Raw genomic sequence first — 19694 nt, forward strand, 5'->3', positions numbered from 1 at the left:
TTCTGACCTCCAGAGCTTTAAGACAGTAAATTTGTGTTAAGTCACCAAGTTTGTGGTAATCTGTTACAGCAACAATAGGAAGTTAATAAAGCAATTAGCTGCAAAAATAAGACTCTGGAAGGCTTGTAGAGCAGAACTCCTCCCCTCTGGAGATGGGGGGAGGTGGGGAGAGAAGTGGGTCGGGGGGTGTCGGAGGGGGGGAACCTATCCCTGAGTATGAACAAATTGTCCTAGGGAAGATCCTGGGTTCTTATGGTTTGGAATGTAAAATATGTTTCTCGGCAGAAGATAAGACTAGCATCTCTGAGTCTTACAACTTAGGGAATGTCTCAATGGTCTCAGGTCTCATCCACTCTTTACACCTTATTCAAATGTAAACATGTATCTCCTGAGAGGTAAACCTCTCTGGAGTTCTCAATCTCTACTCAGTCAAAGTTTAACTTCCAAGGCTTGTCTTTTAAGCCCAGGTCCCAAGTTCTAGTAAAATTTGCTCAGAAAACCCTAACTGTGCATATTTTCTCTACAGTCCTACATAGCGTTTATGGCCTTCTGACCCCCTGCAGTACATTTGTAGGCTCTTCATTGCTTGCTCTGCTATTTGGTTCCCCAAGACCTGACCTAGCCATCTAAACAAACCCAGCCCTACTTAGAAGCCTCTTTACACTAGGCTGCCTCCTCCAGTGGCATTTGGTCTTTCCCTTCTTTGTCTTCCTATAATATCCTAATTATATAATTCATTACATTGTATCATAGTTACTTTCTTACATATCTTTTCCCTTCTCCCACTTGGGTTTACAGCCTTCTACGGCAGGGTCTATATCCTGTTCTTTCTTGAATCCCCAATACAGTGTCAGACACAGAGCAGACTCTTGCTATAATTTTTACAGATGAACTGAATGAATATTACTTTTATTGGGAATATCTTAAGATACAATTCTAGATCTCTCAAGCCAGCAGTGTAGCAGACTGGTAAAGAACATGGTATCTAGTACAGACTGCCAGACTCTAATCCCAGCTCTGTCACTTTTTAGCTATATGATCTTACACAAGTTACATAATAGCTAACATATATATTATATATATAATCAACGTAAATATATACCTAATATATATAATATATATATCCAACTAATATATGGTTGATAGGCTTTGACCAAGTAAACCTACTCCTGGAATTTATCCTAAAGGAAATAACTTAAAGAATAAAAATCTATAGGAACAATGACATTCAATATACTGTTATTTTGAATAGAAAAATCTGTAGTAACTTAAATGTCTGGTTATAGGAAAAATGGGAAACATAAATCATGGTCTTTCTATACAATAGAAAATTATAAATTATAAAGTCATTGAAAAGTCTATCTATGAACATTTATAGCTAAAACTAGAAGAGAACACGGAATAATTCTAACAGTTGTTTAAGGGAGGCAGGAATGTGAGTAGTTTTATTTATATAACCATAATGTTGCTTCATAGTTTAAAAGAAAAAAAAAGGAAAAATATATTTTCCCTAAGTCAACAACTGATGATAATATTCTCAATAATATTTCCCTGTATTTATAATGGTTGAATTATAGTGGATTATAATGAATAACCAAAATCTAAACAATACTCTAAAAATGTGTTCAAGATTAAAACTTCTTCCAAGAGGCATTATTAAGAATAAAAAAGATTTCATATTCTTAAAAATTTAATTTAGAAATAAATTATTAAAATTAATTCAGAGTCTATAAGATTCTGTACAACCACATTTATTTAGCCTTTCCTATCCCTATTTCCAATACATCATTTATTTTCTCTTTTAGTTTGTTCAGGAGAGAAACAAACCATGGAATTTAATACAAGGAATTATCACCACGGAATTTAATACAAGTTGGAAGGATGTCAGTTGATATGGAGAAAGCTCTCTTTCTCTTTCAATCTCTCTCTCATTAAACAATTCTAGATCCTCCCCAATACAGGGAAGAGATAGTGTGATAATTTTGCAAATGTTCTTATACCCAATCTGCTAGACTCTGATTAATCAAACCAAACAAAGGTTATTATTCTGAAGTTAAAGTATTAAAATAGCTTCTTTATACATATTTATTCAGGAAAGATTCTCAAATTTATTAGACATAGTACCATACCTGCATAAATATTTTGTACTAAAACTGTAAAGCTGGATATTCTAATTTTATTGATTCATATTACTACTTTTTTATTATCTGTTTAATTTCAAAAGTAGAGTCTTCTTTAATTTACATGAATGAATAAACAGAACTATAAATTTATAATTGATATGTAAGTTTTAGATAGGCACCTTTCTATAACTATGCCGGTAATTATGAAGTATATTTTACTACTTGCATATAAGGTTAATTCTGGAACAAGGACAGGAGATAATTGGCAGGAAGATGGAGTAAGGAAAACATTAACCTGGAAAAAAAAAATCCCTTTCATTTGACCCTAATAACCCATCCAGAAGCCATCTGTTTTTCTAGATTCTTTCACTGTTAATTATCAAACAGTCAGTTTATATCTGCTACCTATATTTCTTCTACATTTAATCTCTACTTCAGTATGACCCTATTCTGATCACTGTACTAAAATTGCACTCTCTCACATCACTAAGAATTTCCTAAGAGCTAAATTCTTATCACTGTCCTCAATTCTTGTTTTTAATCTGAAACTGCTAATAATTCATTTATATCCTGACCTCTGTATCACCTCGGTTTCCATAACTACACATCTTTTTAACAGACCTCTTAATTTTTTTCAGTACAATCTTTTACCCATGAAGATGGCTTCACTTTCCTATCCCTTTACTGGAAGCAAATTCACTTCCTGAATCTATTTACTTCTCCGTACACATTCCCTCCTTTCAGAGAGCACATCTACTCTTAAAGTCACTTATCTTTCAATGGTTTCTATGAATACACTTTGTAAGCTGTAAACTTTTATCAGAACCCAAATGATAGACAGTGGTAGCAGAATCATGGTTTCTCTCAAAGTGCTTCTACTATCACTTCTGTGATAATTCTTAATGCTCTTTCACTCTGTCTAATGTGACCTTTAGACCATATTCTAACTTCTCAGAGCCCCATTTCTCTTGCATATTTCATCATTATCTCATATTCAATTGAGCTCCCCCCAAAATAACAGTCTTCTCTCTTAGGGCCTCAGTTTCTTGCCATAACCCTCTTATCCTCCCAGTCACTTAACATACACATACACTTTCAGTTGCTTTTAAAACTTTTCTTCCATGCAACATTATTTTTGAGTAGTCGCTGTTTGCCAGGTACTATTTTAGAAGTTAGGCATATTGTTAAGAAAACAGATTAACTCCCTGCCCTTATAGTGTTTGCATACAAGGGAGGTTAGGAGAGGAGAACTGCATTGAATCATTTAAAAGAATTTAATAACTCCTGAAATATGAGTCCAAAAATAGATATCAATAACTGGAAACTCTATTTGATTCTCAAAGTTTAGTATTAACATATACTTTGATAAAGACATGCTCTAATAAAAATTTTATATTTTATTTATACCAAAAGACAGGCCCCTTTTATTTCCAAGGAAGCACAAGAAGTTATCCTGTAAAATTTAAGGAATAAGCACTCTAATTCCCCATTTTATATATGACTTTCCTAAGAAGCTACAATTAATGAACTGTATATCCAAACTAGAACATGCTGACTCCAAAGTCTAAACAGTCTTTTTGCTACATTAAGTAGTAACTATTTATGAATATGAATTTAGTTTCCCATGAAAGAAGCACTGTGATATGGTATAATGTAAACTAGGTTCAGAGAGATACAGAGGCAAAGTAGCTCCTAAACTGTAAACTACCCTTCTTTTACTGTATTATTCTGCCCGAGAAGAGGGAAAAGTTATGCCTGCTGTTGCAGGTACCATAAAACTAAAGGAAATGGGGATAAAATAAGGCCTTACTGCAAATGGGTAATTTACTTTATGGGAACTAAAGTATTTTGTCTCTGGTTAGGCATATTCCTTTGTATACCCATATATGTCATGTGTCAGGAATCTAGGCAAGCTTAGCCAGGGTTTATACTGAAGTTAGCAGGCAGGTATGCCAGATTACATGAGGCAGCATGAGAAAATAATGGCCATCAATTTGTTAGAAAGTTTAAGCAAGGTTACACACGGTGAAATAACTGAAGCTATCTAAAACACAAACAGATAAAACAGAGTTGGTATTTTACTTAATGATGATGTGTAAATGCTATTTATCCTTATTCTATATGACATAGTGTTAAGAAGAGTAATTTAATTCCAAAATCAACTAATCATTTAAAATAATCATGATTTGTGGTTTTCTCTGTACTACCTAAATAAAGTTTGAAAAACAAAAGATACACAGATTAAAGAAATGAGAGTTGCTTATTCTTAGGAAAGGAGAGCAATAAGGTAATTTCTGATTCTAGTATAGGATATTAAAGGTTTTAATAAAGAAATTATGAGCCACTGATCTCCAAACAATTAAGAAAAAAGAAAACACCAGAGACAGGTGTCTAAAGTCGTATTAAGCCCAGAGACACCCCAAAACACACCACTTGACGGGGCCCTGCCCAACAGAGGGACAAGATCCAGCTCCACCCACCAGAACACAGTCCCCGCCACCAGGAAGCCTACACAAGCCACTGAACCAACCTCGCCCACTGGGAGCAGACACCAGAAGCAAGAGGAACTACGACCCTGCAGCCTGACAAAAGGAGACAAAACACAGCAAGTTAGAAAAAATGAGAGAAGAAATGTGCTGCAGACAAAAGAGCAAGATAAAAACCCACAACCAAATGAATGAAGAGGAAATAGGCAAGCTACCTGAAAAAGAATTCAGAGTAATGGTAGAAATGATGATCCAACATCTTGAAAGTAGAATGGAGAAAATACAAGAAATATTTAACAAGGACCTAGAAGAACTAAAGAACAAACGAACAGTGATGAACAACAAAATAAATGAAAATTAAAATACACTAGAAGGAATCAACAGCAGAACAACTGAGGCAGAAGAACGGATAAGTGACCTGGAAGATAAAATAGTGGAAATAACTAATACAGAGCAGAATAAAGAAAAAAGAATGAAAAGAAGTGAAGACAGTCACAGGGACCTCTGGGACAAGATTAAACGCACCGCCATTTCAATTATCGGGGTCCCAGAAGAAGAGAAAGAGAAAGGGTTTGAGAAAATATGTGAAGAGATTATAGTGGAAAACTTCCCTAACATGGGGATGGAAATAGTCATCAAGTCCATGAAGCGCAGAGAGTCCTGGACAGGATAAACCCAAGGAGAAACAGATGAGACACGATTAACCAAGCTAACAAAAATTAAATACAAAGAAAAAAAATTAAAAGCAACAAGGGAAAAGCAACAAATAACATACAAGGGAATCCCCATAAAGTTATCAGCTGATCTTTCAGCAAAAACTCTGCAGGCAAGAAGGGGGTGGCAAAATATATTTAAAGTGATGAAAGGGAAAAACCTACAACCAAGATTACTCTACCCAACAAGGTTCTCATTCAGATTTGATGGAGAAATCAAAAGCTTTACAGACAAGCAAAAGCTAAGAGAATTCACCACCACCACACCAGCTTTGCCACAAATGCTAAAAGAACTTCTCTAGGTGGGAAACTCAAGAGAAGAAAAAGACCTACAAAAAAAACCCCAAAACAATTAAGAAAATGGTAATAGAAACATACATATCAATAATTACCTTACATGTAAATGGATTAAATGCTCCAATCAAAAGACAGTGACTGGATAAATGTATACAAAAACAAGACCCACATATATGTTGTCTACAGGAGACCCACTTCAGACCTAGGGACACATACAGGCTGAAAGTGAGGGGACAGAAAAAGATATTCCATGCAAATGGAAATCAAAAGAAACCTGGAGTAGCTATACTCATATCAGACAAAATAGACTTTAAAATAAAGACTAACAAGAGATAAGGAAGGACACTACATAATGATTATGGGAACAGTCCAAGAAGAAGATATAGCAATTGTAAACATTTATGCACCCAACATAGGAGCACCTCAATACATCAGGCAAACCCTAACAGGCATAAAAGGGGAAATCAACAGTAACACAAAAATAGTGGGGGATTTTAACACTCCACTTACACCAATGGATAGATCATCCAGACAGAAAATTAATAAGGAAACACAAGCCTTAATGACACATTGGACCAGAGAGACTTAATTGATATTTATAGGACATTCTGTCCAAAAGTAGCAGAATTCACTTTACTCTCAAGTGCACAGAAAACATTCCACGGGATAGATCACATCTTGGGTCACAAATCAAGCCTCAGCAAATTTAAGAAAATTGAAACCATATCAAGTATCTTTTTCAACCACAACACTATGAGATTAGAAATGAATTATAGGGAAAGAACTAAAAAACACAAATACATGGAGGCTAAACAATATGCTACTAAAGAGCCAAGAGATCATCGAAGAAATCAAAGAGGGAATTAAAAAATACCTAGAGACAAATGACAATGAAAACACAATGACCCAAAACCTATGGGATGCAGCAAAAGCAGTTCTGAGAGGGAAGTTTATAGCAATACAATCCTACCTCAAGAAACAAGAACCATCTCAAATAAACAACCTAACCTTACATCTAAAGCAATTAGAGAAAGAAGAACAAAAAAACCAAAGTTAGCAGAAGAAAGAAATCATAAAGATCAGATCAGAAATAAATGAAAAAGAAATGAAGGAAACAATAGCAAAGATCAATAAAACTAAAAGCTGATTCTTTGAGAAGATAAACAAAATTGATAAACCTTTAGCCAGAATCTTCAAGAAAAAAAGGGAGAAGACTCAAATCAATAAATTAAAAATGAAAAAGGAGAAGTTACAACTGACACCACAGAAATACAAAGGATCATAAAAGACTACTACAAGCAACTATATGCCAATAAAATGGACAACCTGGAAGAAATGGACAAATTCTTAAACAACTACAACCTTCCAAGACTGAACCAGGAAGAAATAGAAAATATGAACAGACCAATCACAAGTAATGAAATTGAAACTGTAATTAAAAATCTTCCAGCAAACAAAAGTACAGAACCAGATGGCTTCACAGGTGAATTCTATCAAACATTTAGAGAAGAGCTAACACGCATCCTTCTCAAACTCTTCCAAAAAATTGCAGAGGGAGGAACGTGCCCAAACTCATTCTATGAGGCCACCATCACCCTGATACCAAAACCAGACAAAGATATCACAAAAAAAGAAAATTACAGGCCAATATCACTGATGAACATAGATGCAAAAATCCTCAACAAGATACTAGCAAACTGAATCCAGTAACACATTAAAAATATCATACACCATGATCAAGTGGGATTTATCCCAGGGATGCAAGGATTCTTCAATATATGCAAATCAATCAATGTGATACACCATATTAACAAATTGAAGAATAAAAACCATACGATCATCTCAATAGATGCAGAAAAAGCTTTCAACAAAATTCAACATCCACTTATGATAAAAACTCTCCAGAAAGTGAGCACAGAGGGAACCTATCTCAACATAATAATGGCCATATATGACAAAACCACAGCAAACATTACTGTCAATGGTAAAAAACTGAAAGCATTTCCTCTAAAATCAGGAACAAGACAAGGGTGCCCACTTCACCACAATTATTCAACATAGTATTGGAAGTCCTAGTCACAGCAATCAGAGAAGAAAAAGAAATAAAAGGAATCCAAATTGGCAAAGAAGAAGTAAAACTGTCACTGTTTGCAGATGACATGACACTATACATAGAAAATCCTGAAGATGCCACCAAAAAGCTACTAGAGCTAATTAATGAATTTAGTTAAGTTGCAGGATACAAAATTAATACTCAAAAATCTCTTGTATTCCTATATACTAACAATGAAAGATCAGAAAGAGAAATTAAGGAAACAATCCCATTTACCATTGCAACAAAAAGAATAAAATACCTAGGAATAAACCTACTTAAGGAGGCAGAAGACCTGTACACAGAAAACTATAAGATAATGATGAAAGAAATCAAAGATGACACAAACATATGGTGAGATTTATCATGTTCTTGGATTGGAAGAATCAATATTGTGAAAATGACTATACACCCAAAGCAATCTACAGATTCAGTGCAATCCCCATCAAATTACCAATGGAATTTTTCATAGAAAAGAACAAGAAATTTTACAATTTGCATAGAAACACAAAAGACCTCGAATAGCAAAAGCAATCTTGAGGAAAAGAAATGGAGCTGGAGGAATGAGACTCCATGACTTCAGACTATACTACAAAGCTACAATAATCAAGACAGTATGGTACTGGCACAAAAACAGAAATATAGATAAATGGTTCAGGATAGAAAGCCCAGGGATAAACCCATGCACCTATGGTCACTTAATCTATGACAAAAAAGGCCAGTATATACAATGGAGTGAAGACAGCCTCTTCAATAAGTGGTGCTGGGAAAACTGGACAGCTACATGTAAAAGAATGAAATTAGAACACTCCCTAACAGCATACACAAAAATAAACTCAAAATGGATTAAAGACGTAAATGAAAGGCCAGACACTATAAAACTCTTAGAGGAAAACATAAGCAGAACACTCTTTGACATATATTGCATCAAGATCTTTTTTGATCCACCTCCTAGAATAATGAGAATAAAAACAAAAATAAAGAAATGGGACCTAATTAAACTTAAAAAGCTTTGCACAGCAAAGGAAAGCATAAACAACATGAAAAGACAACCCTCAGAATGGGAGAATATATTTGCAAACAAAGCAACTAACAAAGGATTAATCTCCAAATATACAAACAGCTCATGCAGCTCAATATTAAAAAAACAAACCCAATCAAAAAATGGGTGGAAGACCTAAACAGACATTTCTCCAAAGAAGACATACAGATGGCCAACAAACACAAGAAAAGATGCTCAACACCACTGATTATTTGAGCAATGCAAATCAAAACTACAATGAGGTATCACCTCACACGGGTCAGAATGGCCATCATCAAAAAATCCACAAACAATAAATGCTGGAGAGGTTGTGGAGAAAAGGGAAACCTCTTGCACTGTTGATGGGAATGTAAATTGATACAGCCACTATGGAGAACAGTAGGGAGATTCCTTAAAAAACTAAAAACAGAACTACCATATAACCCAGCAATCCCATTACTGGGCATAGACACACGCACCCCCAATATTCATTGCAGCACTATTTACAATAGCCAGGACATGGAAGCAATCTAAATGTTCATCAACAGAGGAATGAATCAAGAAAATGTGGTACATATATACAATGGAATATTACCCAGCCATAAAAAGGAACGAAACTGGGTCATTTGTAGAGACATGGATGGACCTAGAGACTCATAGAGAGTGAAGTAAGTCAGAAAGAGAAAAACAAATATCGTATATTAAAGCATATATGTGGAATCTGAAAAAGTTGGTTTAGACAATCTTATATACAAAGCAGAAATAGAGACACAGACATAGAGAACAAATGTATGGATACTAAAGGGATAAGGCAGGTTGGGATGAATTGGGAGACTGGGATTGACATATATACACTATTGATACTATGTATAAAATAGATAACTAATGAGAACCTACTATATAGCCCAGGGAACTCTATTCAATGCTGTGTGGTATCTAAATGGGAAGGAAATTCAAAAAAGAGGGGATATATGTATACGTATTGCTGATTCACTTTGCTGTACAGTAGAAACTAACACAATATTGTAAAGCAACTATACTCCAATAAAAATTAAAAGAAAACACCACTTTAGGCTGAAGTTGAAAGTTAAGTATAAAGTAAAAATATGAGTGTAAAGTATATGGCTAAATCATAAAAACAGTAATTAAAAGAGAATGTATAGTCACCTTTTCTTTAGGTCTTTAAATACTCATTCAATAGAATGATAACCAGAGGATGGAGACAGATATATTCCTTCTTAGAGGAACCAGGAATATTGATCAGATCGGCAATTTTTAAACTTTTTGGTAGTAGACTTTTACAACTTTCACAACTTTAAAAATTACTGAAGATTCCTATTGGGAGATTGGGGTTGACATATACACACTACTATATATAAAATAGATAACTAATAAGGACCTACTGTATATTACAGGGAACTCTACTCAATACTCTGTAGTGTGAAAAGAATCTAAGAAAGAGTGGATATATGTACATGTATAACTGATTCACTTTGCTGTACAGCAGAAACACAACATTGTAAATCAACTATACTCCAATAAAAATTTAAAAATGAAAAGATTCCTAAGAACCTTTGTTTATGTGAGTTATATAGATATTCATATTAAAAATTAAAAGATATTTAAAAACATTTATTAATTAAAAAAATAAACTCATTACATATTTAATATTCCTAATATCATTACACAGTTAACATTCCTAATATCTTAAAATGAAAAAATAACTATATATTTTTTGAAAATTAAGTGAGCACAATGGCATTGTTTTACATGTTTATAAATTTTATTTAATATCTGGCTAATAGAAGACAGACAGATTCTCATAGCATTCAATCTGTTGTGATATGTGTCATTTGGGTTCAAGCATATGAAAAAAATCCAGCCTTATAAATCACAAAAGGGAGAAGTATTTTAAAATAGCCTTTTCAAATAACTGTGAATAGTCACATTTGATACTATGCTAAAAATTCAATAAGTGGTCATTTCTTAAAGATTACTTGCAATATAAAATATGATATCTTAAGAAATGAACTTTTGTACTCTGTTACATTAAAATCCACTGGTCTACCTTGAATTCTGAATAAATCTTTTACCCATGCATAATTGTAAAAAACCATATACTGATCTTCTGAAAAATACTAATTCAGTGAGTTATGCAGAGCTTCTAGATTTTTGTCACATTTCATTATACAATATTTTTAAAAATCATATTAATTTATATCACCACCACTCTTATTCAGAAAAGTCCCTAAGTAATGGGAAACTATCAAGCTGAAGGCAGCAAATATAAGTTTTCAAAATTCCAATATTCACTTGAAAACTCAAATTTTATCATTAGCAACAAATACTTAGTTTTCCCTTGAGTTGATAGGCTCACTTATTTAATACATTTTCAAGAAAAATGTCAGCCAGCCAGTATCCCAGTCTGAATGTTGTTAATTTAAAATGTTGTTTCACAAAAATATAAGTAGTTCAACTCATACCTCAAACAAAAGTACAAATGCTCTTTCTCAAACCTATCATCATACAGCAGCAGAAGTGATTTATGAATTCTTCATATTTGTCACATAGAATATTAAAAAGATGTGTACTTGAGGATGGAGATTAAATAAAATTAGTAGTTTTACTGCTTCACTGAGGACATTTTAAGTGAAACTGCTTTTTTTTTTTTTTTTTTTTTTTAAACAGCAAGACCCCGGCAGAGAGGAATTCAATTACTAGTAAAGTTTGGTGCCACTTCCTTGATTCATCTAAAGGCGTCAGCAGTTTTATCCTCTGTTTTTTGTATATATAACTGCAAATGTCAACGCAGTGAAAAAAAGGCAAATAACATCTTAAAATTAGTATAAAAATAGTTTTGACCTACTGCACCTCCTTGAAAGAGTCTCAGAATCTAGGAGTCCTCAGAACACACTTTAAAACTCACGGGATTACATATGGAAACAACCTAAATGTCCATCAACAGATGAATGGATAAAGAAGATGTGGTACATATACACAATGAAATACTACTCAGCCATAAAAAAGAAAGAAACAATGCCATATGCAGCAACGTGGATGGACCTAGAGATCACCATACTAAGTAAGTAAGTCAGAAAGACAAAGACAAATACCATATGATATCATGATATGTGGAATCTAAAATATTACATAAATGAACCTATCTAGGAAACAGAAACAAAATCAGGGACACAGAATAGACTGGTGGTTGCCAAGGGGGTGGGGGTAGGAGAGGGTAGGAGTGGGAGTTTGGCATTAGCAGATACAAATTGGTATATACAGAATGGATAAACGAGGTCTTACTGTACAGTACAGGGAACTATATTCAATATCCTGTGATAAACCATAATGGAAAAGAGTGTGAAAAAGAATGTGTGTGTATATATATATATATATATATATATATATATATACACACACATAACTGAATCACTTTGCTGTACAGCAGAAATTAATACAACATTGTAAATCAACTATACTTGAATAAAATAAATTAAAAAAAAAGACTCACTGGATTAGATAACTTTCTTATACAATGTTTTCTAATTTCATAAAGTATATTTTAAATTACACTATAAATGGTTAGAATATATTTTGCTACTTGATTTATTTTATGTTAAAATATATATATTACCTTAGTAAAAATAATATTTAAATACATTTTACCTTGGTATTCTAAGCAAGTTTTAATTAATCACATAACAAGACTTGATATTAAAATTATTATAGTGTTCAATATTCAGAAGTTAAAGCAATGGTTTTGTAATTTCACTGAAAATGTTCAACTCAAAAAAAGAAAGCCTTAATAGATTAAGTAATCAAGAGTTAATCTATTGAGAGCATTACTAATTGTGTAGCAGTGTATTTGTAATATTTACAATCTAGTCAAAGAGATGAGTTTAATGACAATTGGATGGTTTAAAATCTAAGTTGTAGAAATTTCAGAGAACACAAAGAATACTGCAGGTCAGAATAGTTGGTAATGAATTCATGAAAAGACAGAAACCAAGTGAGGACTTAAAGGACAAGAAATTAGAGAAGAAAGAAGACATTTCAGAATCAAGGACTAACAGGAATGAAGCTAAGGGGGTGGCATTTTTAAAAGTGGGGAAAGCGAGAGGGAGGGTAACCAGTTTGACTGATATGATCATGTTAGAGAACGATGAGAGATTAGGCTGAATCAGTAGAATTAGGGCAGAGAAAAGTTGGCTTCAGAAGCCAAATAGAATAAGGCAGATAGTAGTGTAGTTACAGTTTTCTCAAGATAGAACATTGAAAAGGCTATACTTTTAGCAAGATTAACCTGGACATGAGATTATAGGAGAAAAAGACTTGCAAAAAGATCATTTAGGAGTCAGGTATTTTCAGTATTGGAAGAAGGGGTTGGTAAGAGTGAACAAAGCTTGGGGCAATGGGAATGCAAAGAAGAGAATCCAAGAGATAAGACTTAGTGAACTTTGCATTAGTAGCAGGTTAGGTAAAGGAAGAGTAAGGAGTAAGTCAAGGATGACTGGAAGTTATTTAGGGTTACAAATGTGAGAAGTAATAATATTATATGCTAGGCATCATGAGACATATAACACATTAATTGTCCCACCAGTTTTATGTGTATCTATTTTATAGACAGGGAAACTTAAGTTCAGAGTGACTAATTTGTTTTGCTAATAAGTGTTTTAGGCAGCCCTGACATATAGGCTTATTTGACTATAGAGATAAGAGGCTATCACAGTGTTGAAAAGCCTACAGCCTACAGTCATCTGCCTGGGCTTTGCCATTTACAAGCTCCAGAGTTCTGACAAGTTGCTTAATCTTTCTGTGCTTCAGTTTTCTCACCTCTGAAATGCAGATGATTAACGACCTCATAGAGCTGTAATGAGGATTAAGTGAGACAATGCATGTAGAGCACTGTTAATAGTGCCTAGAAAATAGGAAGGCCTCACCATCACCCTGATACCAAAAGCAGACAAAGATACTACAAAAAAAGAAAATTACAGACCAGTATCTGATGAATATAGATGCAAAAATCCTCAACAAAATACTAGCAAACAGAATCCAACAAAACATTAAAAGGATCATACACCATGATCAAGTGGGATTTATCCCAGGGGTGCAAGGATTCTTCAGTATATGCAAATCAATCAATGGGATACATGATATTAACAAATTGAAGAATAAAAACCATATGATCATCTCAATAGATGCAGAAAAAGCTTTGGACAAAATTCAGCACACATTTATGATAAAAACTCTCCAGAAAGTGGGCATGGAGGGAACCTACCTCAACATAATAAAGGCCATATACGACAAACCCACAGCAAACATCATTCTCAATGGTGAAAAACTGAAAGCATTTCCTCTAAGATCAGGAACAAGATAAGGATGTCCACTCTCACTACTATTATTCAACATAGTTTTAGAAGTCCTAGTGATGGCAATCAGAGAAGAAAAAGAAATAAAAGGAATACAAATTGGAAAAGAAGAAGTAAAACTGTCACTGTTTGCAGATGACATGATTCTATACATAGAGAATCTTGAAAATGCCACCAGAAAACTACTAGAGCTTATCAATGAATTTGGTAAAGTTGCAGGACACAAAATTAATGCACAGAAATCTCTTGCATTCGTATACACTAATGATGAAAAATCTGAAAGAGAAATTATTGAAACACTCCCATTTACCATTGCAACAAAAAGAATAAAATACCTAGGAATAAACTTAACTAGCGAGACAAAAGACCTGTATGCAGAAAACTATAAGACACTAATGAAAGAAATTAAAGATGATACCAACAGATGGAGAGATATACCATGTTTTTGGATTGGAAGAATCAACATTGTGAAAATGACTATACTATCCAAAACAATCTACAGATTCAATGCAATCCCTATCAAATTACCAATGGCATTTTTTACAGAACTAGAACAAAAAATCTTAAAATTTGTATGGAGACACAAAAGACCCCAAATAGCCAAAGCAGTCTGGAGGGAAAAAAACGGAGCTGGAGGAATCAGACTCCCTGACTTCAGACTACACTACAAAGCTACAGTAATCAAGACAATATGGTACTGGCACAAAAACAGAAACACAGATCAATGGAACAAGATAGAAAGCCTTGAGATAAACCCACGCACCTATGGTCAACTAATCTATGACAAAGGAGGCAAGGATATACAATGGAGAAAAGACAGTCTCTTTAATAAGTGGTGCTGGGAAAACTGGACAGCTACATGTAAAAGAATGAAATTAGAACACTCCCTAACACCATACACAAAAATAAACTCAAAATGGATTAGTGACCTAAATGTAAGACCAGACACTATAAAACTCTTACAGGACAACATAAGAAGAACACTCTTTGACATAAATCACAGCAAGATCTTTTTTGATCCACCTCCTAGAGTAATGGAAATAAAAACAAAACAAACAAAGAAAAACAAACAAACAAGAAAGAAAATAGCAAGGCCTCAATGTGTTTGCCATTATTTTATTAGTACAATATGTTAGTATCATTAACATAGGGAAGACTCAGTTTCGGAAGAAAAAATATAACAAGATGAGTTGGAGGTGGCTTCTAAGTGGGTATTTTACAAGAAATGAAAATAAAAGATAAATGAAAAAAGGAGAGGTTATAGAAATACCTGTTTTTAAGTCAAGAAATACCTATTTTATTTTTAAGAGGTTACAAAAATAACTACTTGATAGTCATAGGCCTGGATAAACGTAAATTATTTATGGAATTTTTCTCATTCACAAATCCTGATCATAAAGATATTTCCTGTGCCATGATTTTATAAAATTTCTACTTACTTTGTGTAAGATACTATGCTAGATGCTAGAAGTATAAAGAAGGTCCTTTAAAAAAGCTGTAATTTAGGTAGGCAAAGAGAAGTTACACAAAATTATAAAATACAATGACATAGTGTATACCAAACAAGTAATACAAACAAACAAAAAAGAACCATAGAAGTTCAAAAAAAGACTGAAGTTCCTATGGGTTGTGACAGGCTAAGAAGATAGATAACGTGTGCCTAGGACCTTGAAGGAAGGCTAAAATTTATGTAAGAAAGAGAAAGCTGAGAGGAGTGGGATACTCCTGGCAGAAAGAGCACAATGAACATGGCAGACAGAACACACATGGCATGATTCAGGGATACCAAAAAGAGCAGCTTATTTTGAATGACAACTTTGTATAAAAAGAAACAGAGAAAGGATTGAAAAGTTTTCTGGCAAGTTCTAAAGTGCTCAGGATACTAGTTGAAAAATTATATTTCACTGCATAAGCAAAGAAGTGTTTCTTTCTCTTCTAGCATCAGACTTCCATAACTGAATAATCTACTTCTAAAGACTAAATTTGTTTTGGAACTACTTTTCTGTCCTTTGCTTCTTTCATCTTATAAACTAGCAGACACCATGTAATTAGGAAGAATCTTCACATATTTGCTGCCACTAATGCTTTCTTGTTGAAGAGATTTTTTTTAAGTTTCTTAGTATTTTCAGTTTCAAGGAAATGTTTTGCTTTTAGAAAAGTTTTTTCAAGTAACTGAACCCCATTAAAAGAAGGAAACTCAAATCTGATCATGAATAAGTAAGGTAAACACATTCATTTTTCAACTTAAATTGCCTAGGGCACGATTCCCTGCAATTTTTTGAGAGTTGATAAGTACTTTTCTAGAATTGAAATGTAAATTAAACACTATACTATTATAAAAAGTTCATACTATGAAACATACTGAGGATCAAAATGTATTTACAGTAAAAAGAATATGTGAACTAACCTCACTACTGAAACCTTTGGTCTAATTTAGGCATAATAAAAAATCATACTTAATACTTTAGGTATATTCAATTCTAGAAAGTTTAATTCACTACAATACCACATAACATGCACACATGTATGCATATATTTTCTATAGATCAGGGTTTTTATTTTCCCTTTCTCTAATTTGTTATCCATTGGTTTACAGTAATACTTACCCTAATATTCTATTCATTCCATGTCTAGCAGCATAGTGTAATGGCGTATTGTGCTGGTAGGGCTCCCCGTAAGATGTATTTGGATCAAGGGATTCTTTTAGCTGAGGGTTGTTTTCATATATTTGGCAGGCCAGGTTTTCATCACCATTGATGAGTGCTTTACGGAATTTGGTGGTTGTATTTCCCATGTTTTGTTTTGTTTTTTTCTGATAGGCAGTGGCACTTTTTCCTTCCCCCTTCAGCCACTTCTTGAATGCTTCTACAACATGTTTCACATTCTAATGGAGGAAAAAATTATTAAATTAGATTGTGAAAAACTAATTATGAAGCAGTATCCTAAAGAAACAGTATCATAATTAGGAACACTAATAAAATCTAGGAAGCATATGTAAGGGAACAAATTATACTAAATTTACCAAATTTATCTTAATACCCTAAAAGTCTCATATTTTTAATGTTGCCAAAATTAACTTGTTAAACTGTAACATTTTTGCACTCAGAAACTGTTATGGTTTCACAGGCTGCACTTTATACTATAAAAGTTACTTACATATATGTGCTTTTCAAGTTTCTCCTTCACATAGGCAGGAAATGAGCTTGATTAAAATCTATGGATGAATACACGTAAATCCCTGTATAAATTATGTATAAATCTGACTCAGCCAATTTGTAGGATAGTGAAAAATGTAGGAAATTATCCTCATATAGGAACTCCAGAGAAGCAAGAAGAATTATAATCCTGCAGCCTATGGAACAAAAACCACATTCACAGAAAGATAGACAAGATGAAAAGGCAGAGGGCTATGTACCAGATGAAGGAACAAGATAAAACCCAAGAAAAACAACTAAATGAAGAGGAGATAGGCAACCTTCCAGAAAAAGAATTCAGAAAAATGATAGTGAAGACGATCCAAGACCTCAGAAAAAGAATGGAGGCAAAGATCGAGAAGATGCAAGAAATGTTTAACAAACACCTAGAAGAATTAAAGAACAAACAAACAGATGAATAATACAATAACTGAAATGAAAACTACACTAGAAGGAATCAATAGCAGAATAACTGAGGCAGAACAACGGATAAGTGACCTGGAAGACAGAATGGTGGAATTCACTGCTGCAGAACGGAATAAAGAAAAAAGAATGAAAAGAAATAAAGACAGCCTAAGAGACCTCTGGGACGACAATAAACGCAGCAACATTCGCATTATAGGGCTACCAGAAGGAGAAGAGAGAAAGAAAGGACCAGAGAAAATATTTGGAGAGATTATAGTCAAAAACTTCCCTAACATGGGAAAGGAAGTAGCCACCCAAGTCCAGGAAGCGCAGAGAGCCTAATACAGGATAAACCCAAGGAGAAACATGGCGAGGCACACAGTAATCAAACTGACAAAAATTAAAGACAAAGAAAGATTATTAAAAGCAGCAAGGGAAAAATGACAAATAACATACAAGGGAACATCCATAAGATTAACAGCTGATTTCTCAGCAGAAATTCTACAAGCCAGAAGGGAGTGGCATGATATACTTAAAGTGATGAAAGGGAAGAACCCACAACCAAGATTACTCTACCTGGCAAGGATCTCATTCAGATTTGATGGAGAAATCAAAACCTTTACAGACAAGCAAAGCTAACAGAATTCAGCCCCACCAAACCAGCTCTACAACAAATGCTAAAAGAACTTCTCTAAGTGGGAAACACAAGAGAAGAAAAGGACCTACAAAAACAAACCCAAAACAATTAAGAAAATGGTCATAGGAACATACATATCGATAATTACCTTAAACGTGAATGGATTAAATGCTCCAACCAAAAGACACAGGCTTGCTGAATGGACACAAAAACAAGATCCATATATATACTGTCTACAAGAGACCCACTTCAGACCTAGGGACACATTCAGACTGAAAGTGAGGGGATGGAAAAAGATATTCCATGCAAATGGAAATCAAAAGAAAGCTGGAGAAGCTATACTTATCAGATAAAATAGGCTTTAAAATAAAGAATGTTACAAGAGATAAGGAAGGACACTACATAATGATCAGGGGATCAATCCAAGAAGAAGATATAACAATTATAAATATATATGCACCCAACATAGGAGCACCTCAATACATAAGGCAACTGCTGACAGCTCTAAAAGACGAAATCGACAGTAACAAAATAAGAGTGGGGAACTTTAACACTTCACTTACACCAATGGACAGATCATCCAAAATGAAAATAAATAAGGAAACAGAAGCTTTCAATGACACAATAGACCAGATAGATTTAATTGATATTTATAGGACATTCCATCCAAAAACAGCAGATTACACTTTCTTCTCAAGTGCGCACGGAACATTCTCCAGGACAGATCACATCTGGGGTCACAAATCAAGCCTCAATAAATTTAAGAAAACTGAAATCATATCAAGCATCTTTTCCGACCACAACGTTATGAGATCAGAAATGAATGACAGGGAAGAAAATGTAAAAAACACAAACGCATGGAGGCTAACCAATACGTTACTAAATAACCAAGAGATCACTGAAGAAATCAAAGAGGAAATCAAAGAATACCTAGAGGCAAATGACAATGAAAACACGACAATCCAAAACCTATGGGATGCAGCAAAAGCAGTTCTAAGAGGGAAGTTTATAGCTATACAAGCCTACCTCGAGAAACAAGTAAAACCTCAAATAAACAATCTAACCTTACATCTAAAGGAACTAGAGAAAGAAGAACAAACAAAACCCAAAGTTAGCAGAAGGAAAGAAATCATAAAGATCAGAGCAGAAATAAATGAAATAGAAACAAAGAAAACAATAGCAAAGATCAATAAAACTAAAAGCTGGTTCTTTGAGAAGATAAACAAAATTGATAAACCATTAGCCAGACTCATCAAGAAAAAGACGGAGAGGACTGAAGTCAATAAAATTAGAAATGAAAAAGGAGAACTTACAACAGACACCACAGAAATACAAAGCATCCTAAGAGACTACTACA

General features: G+C 33.8%; 1 protein-coding gene across 2 annotated transcripts in view; it reads right to left on the minus strand.

Annotated features, from left to right (window-relative positions):
* ANKIB1 (ankyrin repeat and IBR domain containing 1) overlaps nucleotides 1-16910 on the minus strand; it is a gene marked incomplete at both ends in the record, with an annotated part of 85962 nt that extends 69052 nt beyond the window's left edge. The window contains one exon of one of the 2 annotated variants that reach the window (XM_079711435.1): nucleotides 16708-16910. In XM_079711435.1, coding sequence (XP_079567561.1) covers nucleotides 16708-16895 — 188 coding nt within the window. The remainder of the gene's footprint in view (nucleotides 1-16707) is intronic. The other variant, XM_079711434.1, reaches the window with a different exon arrangement.
* Nucleotides 16911-19694: the final 2784 nt, after the last annotated feature.

Source organism: Hyperoodon ampullatus (genome assembly GCF_949752795.1).
Source record: "Hyperoodon ampullatus genome assembly, chromosome: 9".
Lineage (NCBI taxonomy): Eukaryota > Metazoa > Chordata > Mammalia > Artiodactyla > Ziphiidae > Hyperoodon > Hyperoodon ampullatus.